A 21,574-nucleotide genomic window follows, 5' to 3' on the forward strand; every position below is an offset into this window, starting at 1 on the left:
GTTTACTCAACGTGGCTCACACTGCAACTGATTTGTACAGATTACTACTCAGTGCTATATACAGGTGTGGTCACTGCCGGTACTGCAGTATACATGAGCTGTGAAACATAGTTCCCCCCTTAAAGGTATATACATTACAACCATAACCTCTGCCCCTATTTTTTCAGTTGGCAGCTATTGATGATTCTGCCATTCCCATTTACATCTCTTCTAGACTCATCTTTTGTTTCTTTATTTGTCCCATTACATCTCCTTTTGCTTTGTACAATCATACCTTATGTCGTTTAATCTCTCCCGCCTTCCACCCTATCACAGACCTTCCCTTTTGTTCTTTACTTCCACCCCCCCTCCTTTCCCTGCTTGCTTAAAATCAGTTACACCTCTAACTTGTTCCAGTTCTAACGAAAGGTCATCGACCTGAAATGTTAACTGTTTCTCTCTACACAGATGCTGCTGAGTATTCCCAGTATATTTTGTTTTTATTTCAGATTTCCAGCATCCGCAGTATTTTGCTTTTGCCCTTAACCAGTAGCCTTTCAATGCAAAAACTTAGCCAGGTGCTTTATTGGAAGTCTAGTCACACCGTGTCACAGGATTTTCCAGTATCCACCTGTGATTTCACCTCCTCAAAAAAAAGTCGAGGAGGTGGATCTGGCGTAATCTTTCCCTTTGCACTTGGTGTTGACTGGAGTTTACTCAGAGATAATCCTCAAGTTTTACCAGGGATTGAAGGCAGACTAAAGGGCCTGTCGTTGCCTGAATCTGCCTTGTCACCCTGACGGCACAACGCCAGATTTTGTTTTTCAATCCCAAACAGTTGTGGGACGGGGGGGGGGGGGAGAGCAGGCAGTCACTCCGCACTTTGCTACATGGCTCATTTTTTTTTTAAAAACCTCCTTCCAAATTGCAGCCTGTGAAAAGGGGTCAAAAGGAGCGCTGGCGCGGGTTGTAGTCCCCAGCCTCTCCTCCGCCAATGGCTTTCACTGGGGGGGGGGCCAAAGGCACTACAAGTCCCAGAGTGCGGTGCGCGGGGCTGCAGCGAGCATGCGCACTAGGGCGGCGGCGGGCCCAAGGCACTACAAGTCCCAGAGTGCGGTGCGCGGGGCGGCGGCGAGCATGCGCACTGGGGCGGCGGCTGCGGGCCGGACCGCCCACTGGCCAGTTTAATTGACAGCTGTTTCCCGGGCTGGTGTTCTATTCCGCGGCGCGGGGCTGGCGCACGGTATTCGGCAGCATGAGACTGGCAGCGGCGGCAGCAGCTTCTTTGCCCAGGTCCCTCTCTCTGGCAGCCCTGCACCGAGCAGCGCAGCTGGCGTGCACTCACCAGTTCCACTGCGGGAGCTACGCCCTCAGCGAGAAATGGGTGGCGAGTGCCCGGCAACCGGAGCCTGCATTGGAGGGGGTCGATGCAGAAGTGAGTTTTGCCAAAGTTTTTAAATCTGTGAATTGTGCTGGAGCTGGTCGCCTCTTTCCTCCGTTGACACTGTTGTCCAGCCTCCAGATTTTGCTTTTTAAAATCCCGGCAATGGACCATTTTAACAGTTGGCACTAGCTCTAGATGTCCTCGCCAAGAGCTGTCACTGCTGTTGGGCAGTGAGATCTGGCGAGCAGAAAGTGAAAACGCATGTAAACTCCTGGGTACTTGTGTGTTATATAGGTTTTCAAATTCCCTTTTTATATCGTGCCTCAGGACGTCCCAAAGCGCTTTACAGCCAAAGATAAGTACTTTTTTTTTTAAAGTGTAGTCACTGTTGTAATGTAGGAAACATGGCAACCGATCTGCGCACAGCAAGCTCCCACAAACAGCAATGTGAAAATGACCAGATGATTTGTTTTTAGTGATTGAAAAGCTGTTTTGAGTGATGTTGGTTCAAGGATATGGGCCAGGACAGCAGGGAGAATGCCCCTGCTCTTCTTCGAAATAGTGCCATGGGATCTTTTACATCGGGTGAGAGAGCTGACGGGGTCGCCGTTTAACGTCTTATCTGAAAGACGGCACCTCCGACAGTGCAGCACTCCCTCCGCACTGTACTGGGAGTGTCAGCCTGGATTGTGGGCTCAAGTCTCTTGGAGTTGGACTTGAACTCACGACTTTCTGACTCAGACCAGAGTGGGACCACTCTCAGATTTCTAACCTTCTAGACTCGGGCATGCAACCTCTCGAATTCTCCACTTTTCTATATTTGTTTACTTAGGAGCATCTTGTTTCTGTTGCATTGTTTGGGGGGGAAACCCTGTTTTCTGCCATGATATTATCAGATACCCAAAGCAAAAACTGTCTTGCAGAAATGAGTGTACTCTTTTTTGGTTGGTGCTTAAACAAATTGACTGTAAATTAACAAAAGTTCAAATAAAACTTAAACAAATTAAATTAAAATTTGATTATCCGGGTTGATGATGCACTCCAGTCCCCCCGGCGCCCACCGGTCGCGGAAGTACTCAAGCGTGCCGGCGGACACCGCGTGCTCCATCTCCAGGGCCACCCGGGCGCGAACATAGCCGCGGAAGAGAGGCAGGCAATCTGTCTGAACGACCCCCTCGACCGCCCGCTGGCTGGACCAATTGATGGCTTTTTTAGCCAGGCCCAGGAGCAGTCCCACGAGGAGGTCCTCCAACCTGCCCGCTCCCCTCCGCACCGGGTGACCGTAGATCAAGAGCGTGGGACTGAAGTGCAACCAAAAATCGAGGAGTAGCCCCTTCAAGTAATGGAAGAGGAGCTGCAACCTCTCGCACTCGACGTAGACATGAAACACGGACTCCTCCAGGCCGCAAAAAATGCAGGCGGCCTGGGAGTCCGTGAACCTGTTTAAAACCATATTGCATGGGACCGCTCCATGCAACACCCTCCAGGCCAAGTCCCCGATGGAACAAGGGAGGACTCCCGCGTAGAGAGCCCTCCATTGGGGACCTCTGCCGGTCGGCAAGACGCCACGCCAAGGCGTGTTCGGACGGCAGACGAAGATGGCAAAGTGGAGAGTGTGCAGGAGCAGCCCGTACAGGAAACCCCTCCGCGCGGAATGAAAAGGCACGGAGGGTATTTCCTCGAGACGGCTCAAGTTGTGAGGCGCCGGTTCCCGAGGGGAGTTTCGGGGCCGGGCGCCGATGAGGAATTCCGTCCGAACGGGGGAAAGCTCGGACGGGATCACCCCACGTGCTTGAGCCACCTCGATACACCTAGTGGAGCCGGGGCCCAGTGCCACTTTCACCGACTCAATGGCTTTGACCGCGAGCCGGACGTTGGCCCAAGACAGGCACCGCGCCAGCTCCTCCGGCGCCATCCAGCCCGCTCCTCCGCCATCGAGCAGGTCCCCGACTCTGGTCACCTTGCCAGGCACAGCCCTGCGCTTCGCCAGCCACCCGAACCCGCGGTCGTGGAGGTGCGGATTCCTGAGCAGCGGCTCCCGAAGGACAGCCGCCACTCCTGATGGGGGAGAGCTCCGCCTGGAAGCGACGTAGTTCCAAACCCATAGCAGTTCCTGGTAGAAGACAGGCAGTTCCCGCAGGCTGGCACGCGTGCCGCCCACTTTCACAAACAGGAGCTGCGTGTCGTAATTGAGGCCGTGCAGCTGGCGGAAGAAATACGTCGCCAGCGCACACCATCTCGGAGGATTCTCGATGTACAGGTATCTGCAGCGTCTGAAGACGGAAAGTCGCAGCCTGGGTGCGAAGGCACACCAGCGCCTGACCGCCCTCCCTAAGCGGGAGTAGAAATGAGTGTATGAGCTGGGGGTTCTGAGGTGGGTTCAGTATTTGCAGAGGGTCTCCAGGATTGTGCCAGTGTTAGATTTTCCTGGACGGTGTCAGTACTTGTAGCAGGGTCACTGGGAGTGTGTCAGTATTTGTTGGCTATGGGCCGCCAATAATGCATCATCAGCTGGAGAGGAAGGGTTTCCCAGCAGTACGCCAGTAATTGCAGCAAGTTCCCAGAAGTATGTCAATATTGGCCTGGGTACTTGAGGCGTGTGCCAGTGTTTGCCTGGCAGCCTCTGGATCTGTGTGAATATTTGTTGGGGGTCCTCCACAATCTTAAAAAAAAAAAAATGGAGCTGCATTTACTTTAGATACATAAAATTTATTTTAAACTAAATTGGATGGTCTCGCTCCCCACGAGTGGGAGCTGACTGGTTTGGTTCCTGCTAAAAGGGGGCTGTTGTGATGAGAAGTTGTTTTGCAAAGCTTCAGTAACTTTTGCTTGGTTTGGGAAGGCACAGAGCCACGTCTGATCGTTCTGTTATTTGGCAGGCGGAACAACCCAGAAAAATCTCGTCCGCCTGACTTTCTATTGGCATATTTCAAAATGCCGCAATTAGGCCCAGAGGCAGTGAAGATGTTTGCAACCTCCGCGTCCTGTTTGACCCTGAGCTGAGATTCCGGCCCCGTAATCCTCTCCATCACCAAGACTGCCTACTTCCACCTCCGTAACATCACCTGTCTCCGCCCTTGCCTCAGCTCATCTGCTGCTGAAACGCTCATCCATGTCTTTGTTACCTCTAGACTTGACTATTCCAATGCTTTCCTGACCAGCCTCCCATCTTGCACCCTCAGTAAACTTGAGCTCATCCAAAACTCTGCTGCCCGTGTCCTAAGGAGTTAGATATATTTCTTAAGGCTCAAGGGCCATGGGGAGAAAGCAGGGACAGGGTACTGAATTTGGATGATCAGCCATGATCGCATTGAATGGTGGAGCAGGCTCGAGGGGCCGAATGGCCTACTCCTGCTCCTATCTTCTATGTTTCTAACTCGCACCAAGTCCCGTTCACCCCTCGCCCCTATGCTCGCTGACCTACGTCGGTTCCCAGTCCGACAACTCTTCGATTTTAAAATTCTCATCCTAGTATTCAAATCTCTCCATTGCCCTTCCCTATCTCTAGCCTCCTCCAGCCATACAACCCTCCGAGATCTCGACACTCCTACAATTCTGACCTCTTGCGCATCCCCGATTTTCATTATGTCACCACTGGCGGCCGTGCCTTCAGCTGCCGGGGCCCTAAGCCCTGGAATTCCCTCCCTAAACCTCTCCGCCTCTCCGCCTCTCTCTCCTCCTTTAAGACGCTGTTTAAAACCTACCTCTTTGACCGAGCTTTTGGTCACCTGTCCTAATATCTCCTTATGTTGCTCGGTGTCAAACTTTATTTGGTAATGCCCCTGTGAAGTGCCTTGGGACGTTTTACTACGTTAGAGGTGCTATATAAATGCAAGTTGTTGTTATGAGTGATGAGCAAACAAGGGCTCCAAGCATACGTCATTTATGTTATGGTGGTGTCATGCCGCATTGGCGTGAGCCAAGAACGGGGTGGGGGGAAGGGGAAAACAATGTCAGTGCTGGAATAGAAACAAAATATAATGGAAGCACAGAGCAGGCCAGTCATCACCTGGAAGGGAGCAGCCAGTTTAACCGAGTGGGGCCCTTTAACCGAGCTGGGATTGCCATCTTTGTGTTGCATGTTCATAAGCAAATTATCTGTCACATAGTTCGTCATGGAGGCAAACCTATCGAGGCTCACTCGCTTGGAGTGAGAATTGCCAGTTTTGGGAAAAGTGGTACCCGTCTTTAGGACATCCTGAGGTTGTGAAGCGCTGTATAAATGAAAGTCAGATCTTTCATTCTCTCATCAAAAAGCCACAGCTTCGTGTGAGAGTGTTTGTCATCTGTCTCGCTCTCTTTGATCATCAGTAAGTCGTCGTTCCTGTTCTATCTGCCACACTTCAGGTGTTAAAGTTCAGACGTCAGTCTTTCAAAATATCAAAAGTGTATTAAAGAAGGTGGGATGGGGTGGAAAGACGGTCATTTCCTGCTGTTTTCTTCCAACCTTAATAACCTGGCCTCTCCTTAAGGGTAGGCAGAGCTGCCAAGCCACAGAAACATCGGCTGGCAACTTGCCTGTAATTCTTATCTTTTTGAATCCACTTCTCCCCACCCTGGGCACTGCCTGGGCCGTGGTGTTAAAGGGACAGGCCAGGTTGAACACAGCTCCCGCCTCGGCAGCTGAACAAACACAACAGTTTGATCTGGTCTGTCATAGCTCAGTGCTGCAGTTATCACAGGTAAGTTATTTCTAGTTAAAGCTGCTCTAAATCTTAACCAATGATCAGGGTCACCAGTTTATGGTGACTGAATAAGTCAAATTCCATTTTTATTACTCGTGATTCTGCCCATTCCACCAGCCTGTCTATGTGCTCTTGAAGTCTATCACTAGCTTCCTCACTGTTCACTACACTTCCAAGTTTTGTGTCATCAGCAAATTTTGAAATTGTATCCTGTACCCCCAAACCCCAGCCATTAACAGAGAGCAAAAACAGCAGTGGTTTAGTACCGAATATTGGGGAACTCCTCTGTGTGCATCCACTGCATTGCCTGGCCTGCACTTTCTGTTTTTGGTCATCTGTCCTAATGGCCCAGAACTTGGTGTCGGGGGCTTGCCGCGCGTGCGAGCCCCCGATCTGCACTCACCCTGCGCGCTGACATCTGAAGCCCGGGCCTGCTCGCATTTCCTGTCACAGGCCCGGTTCAGATGTCAGCGCGCGGTGCTTACCTGATCCAGCGGCGTAGTTAGTGCGATGTGCCGGCTGGGATCAGGTGAGCACTGTACAACCAATCGGGGGAGGGGAAGGTTCATTCATGAGTTTGAGAGTAAGAACTGTCAAACTCATGAAAACGATGGGGGCCCAAAACACTATTTAAACTTTAAATAAAAATTTTAAAAACATCCCAATCATTAAATTAAGTATAAATAAGTTGGAAAAAAAAATTTAAACAATTACTTTTTTTGAAAAAAATTAATTTTTAATAAAAAGGGTCTAAAACTAAACTTACCTTATTGTAGATTCTTTAAAATAATAAACCTGTGGGGAAAAAAAATTCTAAATTACACTAAAACACCACTTACCTGTAAAAGTAAATACTTGCGTGTGCTTTTTACAAACGTAAAGACCGGAGGCCTTTAGACATGCGCAAATCCCCCAAAACAGAGGAAATCCAAGACGCACGCGCTGCCCCCTACAGCGCACGCGCTAGCCTCTTCACCTCTTGGGTTAGAGGAGAGGAAATGCCGGTTTTCAGCGCATGCGCTGTGCATGCTGAAAACCGGCATTTCCTCCGGCCAGACGCGTGAGTACCCCTTCCGTACTCACGCGTTTGGGGAGGAATTACTGCCCCAATATCTCCTTATGAGGCTGGGGTCAGTTTTTGTTTGATAAGGCTCCTGTGAAGCACCTTGGGACATTTTACTATGTTAAAGGCGTTATATAAATGTGAGTTGTTTTTGGCAGGGTCAAGGAACCTCAGGAAGGGAGTGGTGGGCGGGATACGAACGTCATACTGTTTGTACGATAGCAAAATACTGCAGATGTTGGAAATCCGAAATAACAACAGAAAATGCTGGAAAAACTCAGCAGGTCAGGCAACATCCGTGGAGAGAAATTTGAGTTGACGTTTCGGGTTTGACCCTTCTTCAAAACTGTTTGTGATCAGTTTCTGGGAAATGAGTTACTATATCTGTGTATACAGTGACGGGATTGGTTATGGTTGTTCCTACGGTAAAATGTCACTGTGCCCTGGTGATGTTTGTGAATATGCAAGAATTAGGAAAAGGTTCTTTACCGTAACAGGGTTCAGTAATCTGTAAGGTCTCGGTGCTCTTGCCCTTCGCTTCCAGCTTCTCTTGTTGGTGAATCCAAAGTCCGATACCCTGGAGAGGTCATTGGGTCAGCACGGGGACTGTTCCGAACTGTCAATGTTATCAGATTGTACAAAGGACTCTCACTTTACCTCTCTCACCCGCCAAAGTGTCTTTCGATTTCTTTCAACTCTTTCTGAGTGCATAGAAGTGTGTCTCTTTATCTATCTATCCCGACCAGGCATTTTCTGACTATGTGTCTGTGTCTGTCTCTCACCCGCATTCTCTATCCTCTCGCCCTCGCCTCCATCGCCCCCCTCGCTCGCTCCCTCGCCTCCCTCCCGCTCTCCCTCGCCCCCCTAGCGTTCTCCCTCGCCCCCTAGCGCTCTCCCTCGCCCCCTCGCGCTCTCCCTCGCCCCCTCGCGCTCTCCCTCGCCCCCTCGCGCTCTCCCTCGCCCCCCTCGCGCTCCCCTCGCCCCCCTCGCGCTCCCCTCGCCCCCCTCGCGCTCTCCCTCGCCCCCTCGCGCTCTCCCTCGCCCCCCCTCGCGCTCTCCCTCGCCCCCCTCGCGCTCTCCCTCGCCCCCCTCGCGCTCTCCCTCGCCCCCCTCGCGCTCTCCCTCGCCCCCCTCGCGCTCTCCCTCGCCCCCCGCGCGCTCTCCCTCGCCCCCCTCGCTCTCTCCCTCGCCCCCTCGCTCTCTCCCTCGCCCCCCTCGCGCTCTCCCTCGCCCCCCTCGCGCTCACGCTCTCCCTCCTCGCGCTCTCCCTCGGCCCCCCTCGCGCTCTCCCTCGACCCCCTCGCGCCCTCCCTCGACCCCGGTCGCGCCCTCCCTCGCCCCGCTCGCGCCCTCCCTCGACCCCCTCGCGCCCTCCCTCGCCCCCTCCCTCGCCCCGCTCGCGCCCTCCCTCGCCCTCGCCCCCTCTCGCCCTCGCCCCCTCACGCCCTCGCCCCCCTCGCCCTCGCCCCCCTCGCCCTCGCCCTCGCCCCCCTTGCCCTCGCCCCCCTCGCCCTCGCCCCCCTCGCCCTCGCCCCCCTCGCCCTCGCCCCCTCGCCCTCGCCCCCCTCGCCCTCGCCCCCCTCGCCCTCGCCCCCCTCGCCCTCGCCCCCCTCGCCCTCGCCCCCCTCGCCCTCGCCCCCCTCGCCCTCGCCCCCCTCGCCCTCGCCCCCCTCGCCCTCGCCCCCTCGCCCTCGCCCCCTCGCCCTCGCCCTCGCCCCCCTCGCCCTCGCCCCCTCTCGCCCCCGCCCCCTCTCGCCCCCGCCCCCTCTCGCCCTCGCGCCCCCGCCCCCTCTCGCCCCCGCCCCCTCTCGCCCCCGCCCCCTCTCGCCCCCGCCCTCGCCCTCTCTCGCCCTCGCCCTCTCTCGCCCTCGCCCTCTCTCGCCCTCGCCCTCTCTCGCCCTCGCCCTCTCTCGCCCTCGCCCTCTCTCGCCCTCGCCCTCTCTCGCCCTCGCCCTCTCTCGCCCTCGCCCTCTCTCGCCCTCGCCCTCTCTCGCCCTCGCCCTCTCTCGCCCTCGCCCTCGCCCTCTCTCGCCCTCGCCCTCTCTCGCCCTCTCTCGCCCTCTCTCGCCCTCGCCCTCTCTCGCCCTCGCCCCCTCTCGCCCTCGCGCCCCCGCCCCCTCTCGCCCTCGCCCCCTCTCGCCCTCGCCCCCTCTCGCCCTCGCCCCCTCTCGCCCTCGCCCCCTCTCGCCCTCGCCCCCTCTCGCCCTCGCCCCCTCTCGCCCTCGCCCCCTCTCGCCCTCGCCCCCTCTCGCCCTCGCCCCCTCTCGCCCTCGCCCCCTCTCGCCCTCGCCCCCTCTCGCCCTCGCCCCCTCTCGCCCTCGCCCCCTCTCGCCCTCGCCCCCTCTCGCCCTCGCCCCCTCTCGCCCTCGCCCCCTCTCGCCCTCTCTCGCCCTCGCCCTCTCTCGCCCTCTCTCGCCCTCGCCCTCTCTCGCCCTCGCCCTCTCTCGCCCTCGCCCTCTCTCGCCCTCTCTCGCCCTCTCTCGCCCTCGCCCTCTCTCGCCCTCTCTCGCCCTCTCTCGCCCTCGCCCTCTCTCGCCCTCGCCCTCTCTCGCCCTCGCCCTCTCTCGCCCTCTCTCGCCCTCGCCCTCGCCCTCTCTCGCCCTCGCCCTCTCTCGCCCTCGCCCTCTCTCGCCCTCTCTCGCCCTCGCCCTCTCTCGCCCTCTCCCTCTCTCGCCCTCTCTCGCCCTCGCCCTCTCTCGCCCTCGCCCTCTCTCGCTCTCGCCCTCGCCCTCTCTCGCCCTCGCCCTCTCTCGCCCTCGCCCTCTCTCGCCCTCGCCCTCTCTCGCCCTCGCCCTCGCCCTCGCCCTCTCTCGCCCTCGCCCTCGCCCTCTCTCGCCCTCGCCCTCTCTCGCCCTCGCCCTCTCTCGCCCTCGCCCTCTCTCGCCCTCGCCCTCTCTCGCCCTCGCCCTCTCTCGCCCTCGCCCTCTCTCGCCCTCGCCCTCGCCCTCTCTCGCCCTCGCCCTCTCTCGCCCTCGCCCTCTCTCGCCCTCGCCCTCTCTCGCCCTCGCCCTCTCTCGCCCTCGCCCTCTCTCGCCCTCGCCCTCTCTCGCCCTCGCCCTCTCTCGCCCTCGCCCTCGCTCGCCCTCGCCCTCGCTCGCCCTCGCCCTCGCTCGCCCTCGCTCGCCCTCGCCCTCGCTCGCCCTCGCCCTCGCTCGCCCTCGCCCTCGCTCGCCCTCGCCCTCTCTCGCCCTCGCCCTCTCTCGCCCTCGCCCTCTCTCGCCCTCGCCCTCTCTCGCCCTCGCCCTCTCTCGCCCTCGCCCTCTCTCGCCCTCGCCCTCTCTCGCCCTCTCTCGCCCTCGCCCTCTCTCGCCCTCGCCCTCGCCCTCTCTCGCCCTCGCCCTCGCCCTCTCTCGCCCTCGCCCTCGCCCTCTCTCGCCCTCGCCCTCTCTCGCCCTCGCCCTCTCTCTCCCTCTCCCTCGCCCTCGCCCCCTCCCTCGCCCTCCCTCGCCCTCGCCCTCCCTCGCCCTCCCTCGCCCTCGCCCTCGCCCTCCCTCGCCCTCCCTCGCCCTCCCTCGCCCTCGCCCTCGCCCTCGCCCTCCCTCGCCCTCGCCCTCCCTCGCCCTCCCTCGCCCTCGCCCGCCCTCGCCCTCTCTCGCCCTCGCCCTCCCTCGCCCTCGCCCTCGCTCGCCCTCGCCCTCGCCCTCTCTCGCCCTCGCCCTCTCTCGCCCTCGCCCTCTCTCGCCCTCGCCCTCTCTCGCCCTCGCCCTCTCTCGCCCTCTCTCGCCCTCGCCCTCTCTCGCCCTCGCCCTCTCTCGCCCTCGCCCTCTCTCGCCCTCGCCCTCTCTCGCCCTCGCCCTCTCTCGCCCTCGCCCTCTCTCGCCCTCTCTCGCCCTCGCCCTCTCTCGCCCTCGCCCTCTCTCGCCCTCGCCCTCTCTCGCCCTCGCCCTCTCTCGCCCTCTCTCGCCCTCGCCCTCTCTCGCCCTCTCTCGCCCTCGCCCTCTCTCGCCCTCGCCCTCTCTCGCCCTCGCCCTCTCTCGCCCTCGCCCTCTCTCGCCCTCGCCCTCTCTCGCCCTCGCCCTCTCTCGCCCTCGCCCTCCCTCGCCCTCTCTCGCCCTCGCCCTCTCTCGCCCTCGCCCTCTCTCGCCCTCGCCCTCTCTCGCCCTCGCCCTCCCTCGCCCTCGCCCTCGCTCGCCCTCGCCCTCTCTCGCCCTCGCCCTCGCCCTCTCTCGCCCTCGCCCTCTCTCGCCCTCGCCCTCTCTCGCCCTCGCCCTCTCTCGCCCTCGCCCTCTCTCGCCCTCGCCCTCTCTCGCCCTCGCCCTCTCTCGCCCTCGCCCTCGCCCTCTCTCGCCCTCGCCCTCTCTCGCCCTCGCCCTCTCTCGCCCTCGCCCTCTCTCGCCCTCGCCCTCTCTCGCCCTCGCCCTCTCTCGCCCTCGCCCTCGCCCTCGCCCTCTCTCGCCCTCGCCCTCGCCCTCTCTCGCCCTCGCCCTCGCCCTCGCCCTCGCCCTCTCTCGCCCTCGCCCTCTCTCGCCCTCGCCCTCTCTCGCCCCCGCCCTCTCTCGCCCCCGCCCTCTCTCGCCCCCTCCCTCTCTCTCCCTCGCCCCGTCCCTCTAATTAAAGTAGAGCATGAGTTGGTCGCAAAGTTGAACTTTAGGACAAGTTTTGAAGTATTGTGAAACGTGAACCTCCATCACCTTTTTTTTCTCCTTTTCAGCATCCAATGGGCCCACGGGAGGGGAGACCCTTCATCCGTGAGCCGCTGCCATTTTCCGCCTTCCTGACGGACAGTTTTGGGAGGCAGCACAGCTACCTGCGGATCTCACTGACGGAGAAGTGTAATCTGCGATGTAAGTTCATCTTCAACCCTTCAAAATCCTGGTAACCAGCACAGTCCGATAAAATATTCGACACTCAGTTCGGACGGAGGAGTGTGCATTTCAAATTGTAAAGTCTTTTCTTTGATCGAATGAACGAGGTTTGTGCTGGGGAACAGAGAACTGTTCCTAAAAGTGTTATTACGGTCAGCTGGAGCGCGAGCTGGTGCTGAGTAAAGCCCCCTCTGCCTTGTCCCGGTGGGTGAGGTTCCCTTTTAGCCCACCTCCCCCCGAACGGGAGCGATGCAGGCGGGAGGGGGTTAAGATGGCAGCGTGGGTTTGAAGAAGAGGGGGCTGCTTCTCCCTGAGTTTGGGGCCGAACCCCGTTTTATTTTGCAGTCCCGCCGGTGCCGCACTTGGCCTGGGAGAGCTCGGTGCTGAAAGGTAGGAAAAGGTTCCCTCCCTCAGTGCCAACGTTTTTTACAACAAAATAAAACCCCCCATCACGGCGCAGGAGAACCGAGGTGAAACATGGAAGTTACAAAAACAGGCCACGTTGACGCTGAGCCCTCGCACGGGCAGAATAAAGGGATCGAACCGGCAACATTATTGGCACTGACTCTCACTGGGGTACAGTTCCCCTGACACTGACTCTCACTGGGGTACAGTTCCCCTGGCACTGACTCTCACTGGGGTACAGTTCCCCTGGCACTGACTCTCACTGGGGTACAGTTCCCCTGGCACTGACTCTCACTGGGGTAGAGTTCCCCTGGCACTGACTCTCACTGGGGTACAGTTCCCCTGGCACTGACTCTCACTGGGGTAGAGTTCCCCTGGCACTGACTCTCACTGGGGTACAGTTCCCCTGGCACTGACTCTCACTGGGGTACAGTTCCCCTGGCACTGACTCTCACTGGGGTAGAGTTCCCCTGGCACTGACTCTCACTGGGGTACAGTTCCCCTGGCACCGACTCTCACTGGGGTACAGTTCCACAGACACTGACTCTCACTGGGATACAGTTCCCCTGGCACTGACTCTCACTGGGGTACAGTTCCACAGACACTGACTCTCACTGGGGTACAGTTCCACAGACACTGACTCTCACTGGGGTACAGTTCCCCTGGCACTGACTCTCACTGGGGTACAGTTCCACTGGCACTGACTCTCACTGGGGTACAGTTCCCCTGGCACCGACTCTCACTGGGGTACAGTTCCACAGGCACTGACTCTCACTGGGCCACAGGGACGTGCAGGTGTTGAATGTGAGACAGAATCTATGAAGCGACTGTAAATTGAACAGCTCTGTCAAAAAGCCGGCACTAACAGGATGGGCCGAATTCTGTGCTCTGTGATTCTATGTTTCACCCTAAATATTAACGTTTTATCCAGTGAAACAGACGTGGAGTATTTCCCTCCCTCCTGCGATGCCGCTATTGTGTTTTTTTAATCTCCCGCGGCATTGAAGGAGGACGGGCTCCTCTTCCTTTCCCCCACCTGGTATTGGTGATTGGTGTCCCAGCTGACTGGCTGTTTCTGCCTTGCCCCTCCCCTGTAGGCCAGTACTGCATGCCCGAGGACGGGGTGAAGCTCACCCCTAAATCGCAGGTGCTCACCACCGAGGAGATCATCGCCCTGGCCGGGCTCTTTGTGAGGGAAGGAGTCGATAAAATCCGACTGACGGGCGGCGAGCCACTCATCAGGCCCGATGTGTTGCAGATTGTCAGTAAGTTCAGATGGTGCCTCCAAATGGCGTGGGTTATGCTTACCGACACCTCACGGCGGGCGAAAGCCGAGGTTACTAGGGAGTAGGATTTGGAGAGCCCACCTGGCTAATGGTGGGGGGCGCGGGGGAAGAGGCTGGTATCTGGGAGTACAAGGACTGTGAGCAACACCACGGGAGATCTAAATTCTCGGAGCGGGGTCGGCTCAGATGCAAAATGCATGTCGCACTTGGACTTGATTGGATCAAATATCGTATTCTTAAAACAACTGCAAAATTTTAGGAAGAAATTATTTATTTATTTTTTTAACAGGAAAGCCAGTTATTTCTGGCTGTTTTTTGTTGACCTTGATGACTCGGCCTGTCCCCGAGTTTGGCCGGGGTGGGGGGTGCAGGGGGTGGAGAAGCTGGGGATTTACCAGCGACCGCCATTCTACCGTTGAACTTCCCTGAACAGCTGCAATGGAAGCTTCTAATTGGCATCAGGACATGCCCATTTCCAGCCTTTCCCCGAGACGGCGGAGGTGAGCAGGTAGATGGTCGGGTTTTTTTGGCTCGGCTCACTCACTTTGTCAGGACAGGCTGCTTATCTTCAAACACTGCTCCAGCTTAGCAGCAGGCAGCTTTCCTCAAGCCAAGCGCTTGGCCTCCGTAGAAAAGGCAACCTAGACACAGCCACTGCCCTCGTTACTATATAACAGCATACGTGGTCTGTGTATATCATCGGCCACACTGAACATCGCATTCATCTCTGCGCTCCTCCAATTCTGGCCTGTTGCACATTCCCGATTTTCATCGCTCGCCATTGACGGCCGTTCCTTCAGCTGTTTAGGCCATAAGCTCTGGAATTCCCTCCCTAAACCTCTCCGCCTCTCTCTATCTCTCTCCTCCTTTTAAGGAGCTCCTTAAAACCTACCTCTTCCTGTCCTAGTATCTCCTTATGTGGCTCGGTGTCAAATTTTGTTTTGATAAGGTTCCTGTGAAGCACCTTGGGACATTTTACTACGTTAAAGGCGTTATATAAATGCATGTTGTTCACTTTGAAAAGGGGGACACCTTTTAACCGGGCGTTTCCCATCTTTCCTCGTTCCTCATGTTTGCTTTTTTTCTCTTTTTTCCCCCCCAAACAGCTCGACTGCGGAAGCTGGAAAAGCTCAAAACTATCGCTGTTACCACCAACGGCATCAATTTAGCCAGGCTTCTGCCAGGCCTAAAGGAGGCTGGTGTGAACCTGCTCAACGTCAGCCTGGATACGCTGGTCCCCGCCAAGTTTGAGTTTATCGCGCGAAGACGAGGTATGGATCCTACATATTTATGTAATTCCCCGCCCCAGCCCTCGCAGCTTTCTCTCTCTCTCTCTCTCTCTCTCTCTCTCTCTCTCCCTCTCCCTCTCCCTTTCTCTCTCTCTCCGAGGTGCTGAGTTCTTGTTTGGCTTCGGCCTTCAGAGAAGTCTCCCAAATACTTTGCCCCGACTGCCCGTTCCTCGTGACTGGGCCCCAGACAGCCGCCGCCGTGCGGAGGAGCGAGCCTGATTCCTTCCGTCACCCTTCAGCGATAGGCCGCTGGACGGTGACTCTGAGCAGGCAGCCCCAATCAATCCCCACTGGGCATTTTCCCCCACTCCTGCTCTCCAGCTAGTTGAGATCACCCTACTTGGCCCAGACCAGACCAGGGCCACGCCTGCTGGCACCTTCACTATCTAGGATTTTAATTTTTTTTAATTTTGCATTCGTTCCTTCTGGACGTTGATGCCGGAGAATGAAATGGGATGGTGAACGTTATTTTTGGAAGGTTTAAATATCTTTTTTTGTTTGATTTACGCCCCTCTTCCCTCCCCTAGCTCAGCGGGCAGCTGGTTGGGCAGCCTGTTCCAAGGCCCCCAGTAGTGCTCCTATAGAGCAGGTTGCTAGGAGACGGTGCCCAATTCTGATTTTTTCTTTTCACCCCCCTCGGGTAGGAGCCTGGCTCTTGCCCTGGCCCTGTGTCTTCAGCGTCATGGCTGAAGTCTGCAACTTCAGTGGAGGAGAATCAAAACTGCCTAACCCCACCCAGTGACCCTTCTCCCTCCCTCCCTTCCTGCCAGAGCAGATCGGATTGCTGCCCCCGTGCTTTACGCTACTGCACTGTCCTTGTTCCACTTGTTACAAGTCTGATGGACAAATGCAATCACGCCATTTGCATTTGCAAGGCCCCCGTCGACGCTCCTTGACTAAAAGTACACGTTAGGCACCTCAGCAACTGTATCCAATGACCAGCTGAGCCATACAGATCCCAGAAAGTCCCAGATTAACTCTTTTTAAAAATGTCATGGGATGTGGGCGTCGCTGTCAAGGCCAGCATTTATTGCCCATCCCTAGTTGTCCGCGAGAAGGTGGTGGTGGTGAGCCGCCGCCTTCCTGAACCGCTGCAGTCCGTGTGGGGAAGGTACTCCCACAGTGCTGTTCGGGAGGGAGTTCCAGGATTTTGACCCAGCGGCGATGAAGGATCGGCGATATACTAGAGGTGTGTGTGACTTGGAGGTGATGCTGTTCCCATGCACCTGCTGCCCTTGTCCTGGAGGCGGGGGGGGGTGGGCGTGACCATGTGTCCAGACTGGCTGTGATGTCGGGTCCCACACGAGACTTTGACCAATCCCCTGTCACTGCTGAGTCATGTGACCTCTGCTGGGGAGACAGTGGGATTGCTACAATTAGCCATTGTGCCCTAGGGTTGAGGGGCTGGTTGGCAGCCAGGGTTCCCTCTCCTCATCGCTATCCACTGACCCTTGCTGGAAGAACCCGTGTGTAGACCAGATCGAACTTGACTGTGATGAGCCCCATGGTTGCATAGCCTGCTGTCGAAGCTCAGCCAACGACAGTAATCACTTGATTGAGGTACTGGGGGGTGGGGGGGGAAACGGGGCGTGACAGCTGCGGAACTGAATTCGAGGAAGGAGGAAATGGAAGGGGGGAAAATATTAGCGGAAAAGGGGCAGCAACTTCAAATGCACAGCCGGCGCCTTGAGTCAGAGATCCTGCCCTGGGCTTCATTATCGAGATTCCTCTGATCTTGGTGTCAGCCGTGGCTCAGTGGGCAGCACTCTCACCTCGGAGTCAGAAGGTCGTGGGTTCAAGTCCCACTCCAGGGACGAAATCTCGGTTGACACTCCAGTGCAGTGCTGAGGGAGTGCTGCACTGTCGGAGGTGCCGTCTTTCCGATGAGACGTGAAATCGAGACCATGTCTGCTCTCAGGTGGACGTGAAAGATCTCACGACACTATTTCAAAGAAGAGCAGGGCGGTGTCCTGGCCAATATTTATCCCTCGATCACTAAAACGGATTATCTGGTCATTATCGCATTGCGGTTTGTGGGAGCTTGCTGTGCACAACTTGGCTGCCGCGTTTCCGACATTACAACAGTGACTCCACTCCCAAAAAGTACTTCATTGGCTGTAAAGCACTTTGGGACGTCCTGAGGTCGTGAAAAGCGCTATGTAAATGCAAGTCGTTTTTTTTTTTTGCTTTAGATATGCCGACTGCGCACACTCACACCGCAAGTTAGCGGCAGAGCAAAGTGCGGCTAAACTCGTCGAGTGTTAAGTTTTGTTTGATAATCGCTCCTGTGAAGCGCCTTGGGACATTTTACTACATTAAAGGCGCTGTATAAATGCAAGTTGTTGTTGAGTGTAAATCGGGTGGCAAGGCCCAAACCTACTCCGAAGTGAAGAGGGGCGAAACCCTCTCCTTCCGGGAGTCTCACTCCACTTCGCGCTGGCTCGGACCCTGACCCTGGATTCAGGCTACGCACACATCGACAGGAAGCCAGACTACAGGAAACTCTGTTAACCGGCAAAATTCAGGAGTAGGTTCAAATTCAGGAGTAGGTTCAGGTAAGTTTTACTTCATATTAGTGGCAGTTCCTGGACCTGTGGCTGTGTAACTGGGGTTCGTGCACTTGTTGCTAAGCAACAGGGACGCTTGGTCTGTGGCCGGAGTTCCTGCACATGTTGCTAAGCAACAGGGAAGCCTGGATTTGTTGCTGTGTACGGAGCTCTCGTACCTTTTAACTATACCTCTCTGTAATCCGGACTTTTTGATAAACCGGCACCACGCCGGTCCCGTTGGTGCCGGATAATAAAGAGTTTCCTGTACATCACTCTGACACTACAATCGCAGGATGTGTGCACCCATTGGTGACACCAAGTGTTCCCATCTGGCATAACAACAGAAAATGCTGGAAAAACTCAGCAGGCCAGGCAACATCCGTGGAGAGAAATTAGAGTTGACGTTTCGGGTCGAAACCCTTTTTCAAAACTGGAAAGGAAATAAAATAGATAGAAGGCAGGGCTGCGATAAAACAAAAGAAGTAAAAGAGACATTAAGAGGTATTCAAAACCAGACGAAATGGTAACAGGACACGTGGAGACAAAAGACGGCTGAGATTAGGTGTGAAGTGTATTTTGCTATTGTTCCCATCTGGCATTGCAGCACGTGGGTTCGTGCATTATTCACCCCCTCGATTAGATTCCAGCCTTTGTAATCGAGCCCATTATTCAATATCCAAACCAGCCTTGTACTCATAACACTTGCTGTCGTTTGGATGATTAAATTTGATTATTTACGTGATCCTTTATACTATCTGTACAATTTCAATTTCATCTCTTATTTTTCAGAGCTTTCCCAGCAATTGCGCTGCAGTTACACACAGCTGCCACACAGTGGTGCTGTAGGCCCAACAACGCCAGTCCGAGCGCCGTCCGTCTATTCAATGCCTATAAAAATCCGTACCAGCCTCCAAAACCACACTTGAGCCTTTCCTTCATATTCTGTCCTTTTTCCCCAATATCCGCGCCTCACTTTCGACTGTGACAGGGGAAAGCACAGCCTTTGTTTTGTGTCAGTCGTGACTCAGTTGGCCTCTGAGTCAAAAGGCCATGGATTCAAGTTCCAGCCCTGTGACTTGAGCGCATCAATCTAGGCTGACACTCCAGGGCAGTACTGAGGGAGTGCTGCAGTGTTCGAGGTGCCGCCTTTCGGGTGAGATGTTAAGCGAGGCCCCGTCTGCTCTCTCAGGTGGATGTTAAAGATCCCATGGCACTATTTCGTAGACGAGCAGGGGAGTTCTCCCCCACCAACCACTGGAACATGTCTCCACATCCAGGCCCATCTCTCTGGAAACTCCCTGCTTGAATCCCTCCAGTTTGGTTTCTGCCCTTCTCAGCACCAAAAACAGCCCATTCTTTTTGACTGTGACTGGCCCTTTCTGCAGCATTGCTGCCTGGGCCCTAAGCTCTGGAATTCCCTCCCTAAACCTCTCCAACTCTCCTCCTTTAAGACGCTCCTTAAAACCTACCTCTTTGACCATCTGTCCTAATATCTCCTTATGTGGCTCGGTGTCAAATTTTGTTTGATAATCGCTCCTGTGAATCGCCTTGGGACGTTTTACTATGTTAAAGGCGCTATATAAATGCAAGCTGTTGTTGCTGATTGACCACACACTCCTCCTCCGGTGTCCATCACCCAACTCAGCGGAGCCGTCTTTCCATGGTTCCATTCCTACCTATCCAAACCCAGCCGGCGAATCTCCAAGCAAATGCTTCCCTTCCGGGGTGCCCCCAAAAGATCTCAGTTACCCCTCACTGACTTCAAGTCTCGGCTCGACTTTTGCACGTAGCCCCCAGCTCCATCCCTCCTCCTCTTCCCTCGATCTCTCCACTGCCTCCCTGCTACCGCGCTGCCCGCCTGACACCCGAGCCTCGGGTGAGTCACCAGCTTCTCGCGACTCAGCCTCTGGGGAAACTGAAGCGATCATCTTTGACACCCCCGCTCCCCGCCCCCGCCCCACCACTAACGCCCATCCCTTGCCACTGAACACTCTTGTCAGACTGAACCAGGCTGCTCGCAATTGCCTTGTCCTGTTGGGTCCCGAGCTGAGCTTTAAACCTGCCTATCACCAGCTTCTGCCACTACCTTCGCTCCTCTGCTGTTGAAACCAGGACTCCACTGTTCCAACTTTACTGCCCACACCACCTTGCTTGGCCTCCCAGCCTGCACCTTGCATAAACTCTCGACTTGTCCGAAGCTGTGCTACATGTATTCCGTCCTGCACCAAGTCCCACTTACTCGGTCTTACACTGGCTCCTTCTTTCTCCCCCCACCCCCCCCCCCCCCCCCCCCCCCCCCACCACCACCGCCCCAGACCTTGTCCTTGTTCATAAATTTGCCCCTTCATCTTACTACAGTTATACAGGGCCTTGGTGAGACCACACCTGGCGTACTGTGTGCAGTTTGGGTCTCCTTACCGAAGAAAGGATATACTTGCCATAGAGGGAGTGCAGTGAAGGTTCACCAGACTGATTCCTGGGATGGCAGGACTGTCGTATGAGGAGAGATTGGGTCGACTAGGCCTGTATTCACTAGAGTTTAGAAGAATGAGAGGGGATCTCATTGAAACGTATAAAATTCAGACAGGGTTAGACAGACTGGATGCAGGAGGATATTTCCCCTGGCTGGGGGGTCTAGAACAAGGGGTAACAGTCTCAGGATACGGGGCAGGACATTTAGGACTGAGATGAGGAGAACTTTCTTCACTCAGAGGGTGGTGAACCTGTGGAATTCTCTACCACAGAAGGCTGTGGTGGCCAAGTCACTGCGTATATTTAAGAAGGAGATAGATAGATTTCTAGACACAAAAGTCATCAAGGGGTATGGGGAGAGAGTGGGAATATGATATTGAGATAGTACAGATCAGCCAAGATCATATTGAATGGCGGAGCAGGCTCGAAGGGCCGAATGGCCTACTCCTGCTCCGATTTTTCTATTTTTACCCCGAGCATGATCCACAACCACCTCCAACTCTATATCCCCTCCCAAAGTCTCTCTTCCTCTGACTCATCCCCTAACTGCCCAGCCCCCTCCTACAGCCTAACCAGCTTCGGTCTGCTCTCTGGAATTCCCTCCTTAAACCCTCTGCTGCTCCACTTCTCGTTCCTCCTTTCAAAACAGAAACCTCCTCCAATCTCTCCGATCAAGCTTTTGGTCGGCCCTCCTAATAGACGGCCCTTGCTGCGTCCGTTTTCTCACGCCTAGTAGCGAAGTACCCTGGGACGTTTCTTGATGTTAAATGCACTCTAAAGATGCAAGTTGTTCTCGATGGTTCAGCTGACCTCCCTGTCATCTCTTTTCACTCAGGTTTTCACAAGGTGATGGAGGGTATTAACAAAGCTATCGATCTCGGCTATAATCCAGTGAAGGCAAGTGTTTTAAGTTTGACCTTATCTGCACTTGTACTCTTATCAGCTGAGTTGTGGATGTGCACTATGAACTTTGACCTTTCACTTCAGTTTTTCAACAATTAAAAAGTATGTAATAAATTAATCAGCATGAATTTAATTACATGCAGTGTTGAGCTGGTAATTATTATGTTTGCTTTCCTGGTGCGATGCCGACTGGGGCGCAACTACATTTCTCGAGCCTTTTTATAAATTTATAGTTTATTGATTTTGATTAGATTTTTGACGCAGTATATACAATATATATATCCGATGTGCAGTTACGCTAAATAATATATATAATATATGGACCAAAGTCAAGTCAATTGACATTTTATTATAACAGAATCAATAGTATAAACATGGTGTAAAGGCTTAGAACAAATATTATTTGCCCCCATTTATTCTTGAGTCCTCTCTCTTAACTTTTATTTTCCATTTCCCAAAAGACCTTTCAGTTAGCCGGTTCTCCCCCTCCCTCCCGTTTTACTGGTTCTTCCCCCGCCCCCCTCTCCCGCTTAACATCTCCTCCCCCCCCCCCCCCCTCTCCCGTTTTACTGGTTCTTCCCCCCCCCCCCCCCCTGTTTAACATCTCCTCCCCCCCCCCCTCTCCCGTTTTACTGGTTCTTCCCCCCCCGCCCCGGTTTAACATCTTCTCTTTCCCCCCCCCTCCTCCCGTTTACCCCCCCCTCCTGTTTTACTGGTTCTTCCCCCCCACCCCCCATTTAACATCTTCTCTCCC

General features: G+C 55.5%; 1 protein-coding gene across 1 annotated transcript; it reads left to right on the forward strand.

Annotated features, from left to right (window-relative positions):
- The first annotated feature begins 1,120 nt into the window (after positions 1–1,120).
- Positions 1,121–20,919, forward strand: LOC147113083 (molybdenum cofactor biosynthesis protein 1-like). The gene is made up of 6 exons (XM_085998240.1): positions 1,121–1,414; positions 11,763–11,895; positions 13,419–13,586; positions 14,714–14,878; positions 20,753–20,814; positions 20,905–20,919. The coding sequence occupies exons 1-6, from the start codon at positions 1,235–1,237 to the stop codon at positions 20,917–20,919; spliced, it is 723 nt and encodes a 240-aa protein (XP_085854366.1). The 5' UTR covers positions 1,121–1,234.
- The last annotated feature ends 655 nt before the right edge of the window (positions 20,920–21,574 follow it).

This window comes from Somniosus microcephalus, chromosome 9 (assembly GCF_052327205.1).
Source record: "Somniosus microcephalus isolate GS21.2 chromosome 9, FLI_Smic_1.0, whole genome shotgun sequence".
In the NCBI taxonomy this organism is placed as follows: Eukaryota; Metazoa; Chordata; class Chondrichthyes; order Squaliformes; family Somniosidae; genus Somniosus; species Somniosus microcephalus.

Excerpts from the sequence above, each read along its gene's own strand:
- LOC147113083 (XM_085998240.1), top strand. The coding sequence starts at position 1,235 with ATGAGACTGGCAGCGGCGGCAGCAGCTTCTTTGCCCAGGTCCCTCTCT. Across the intron at positions 1,415-11,762 it reads TGGAGGGGGTCGATGCAGAA|CATCCAATGGGCCCACGGGA; the intron begins GTGAGTTTTGCC and ends TCTCCTTTTCAG. Across the intron at positions 13,587-14,713 it reads CGATGTGTTGCAGATTGTCA|CTCGACTGCGGAAGCTGGAA; the intron begins GTAAGTTCAGAT and ends CCCCCCAAACAG.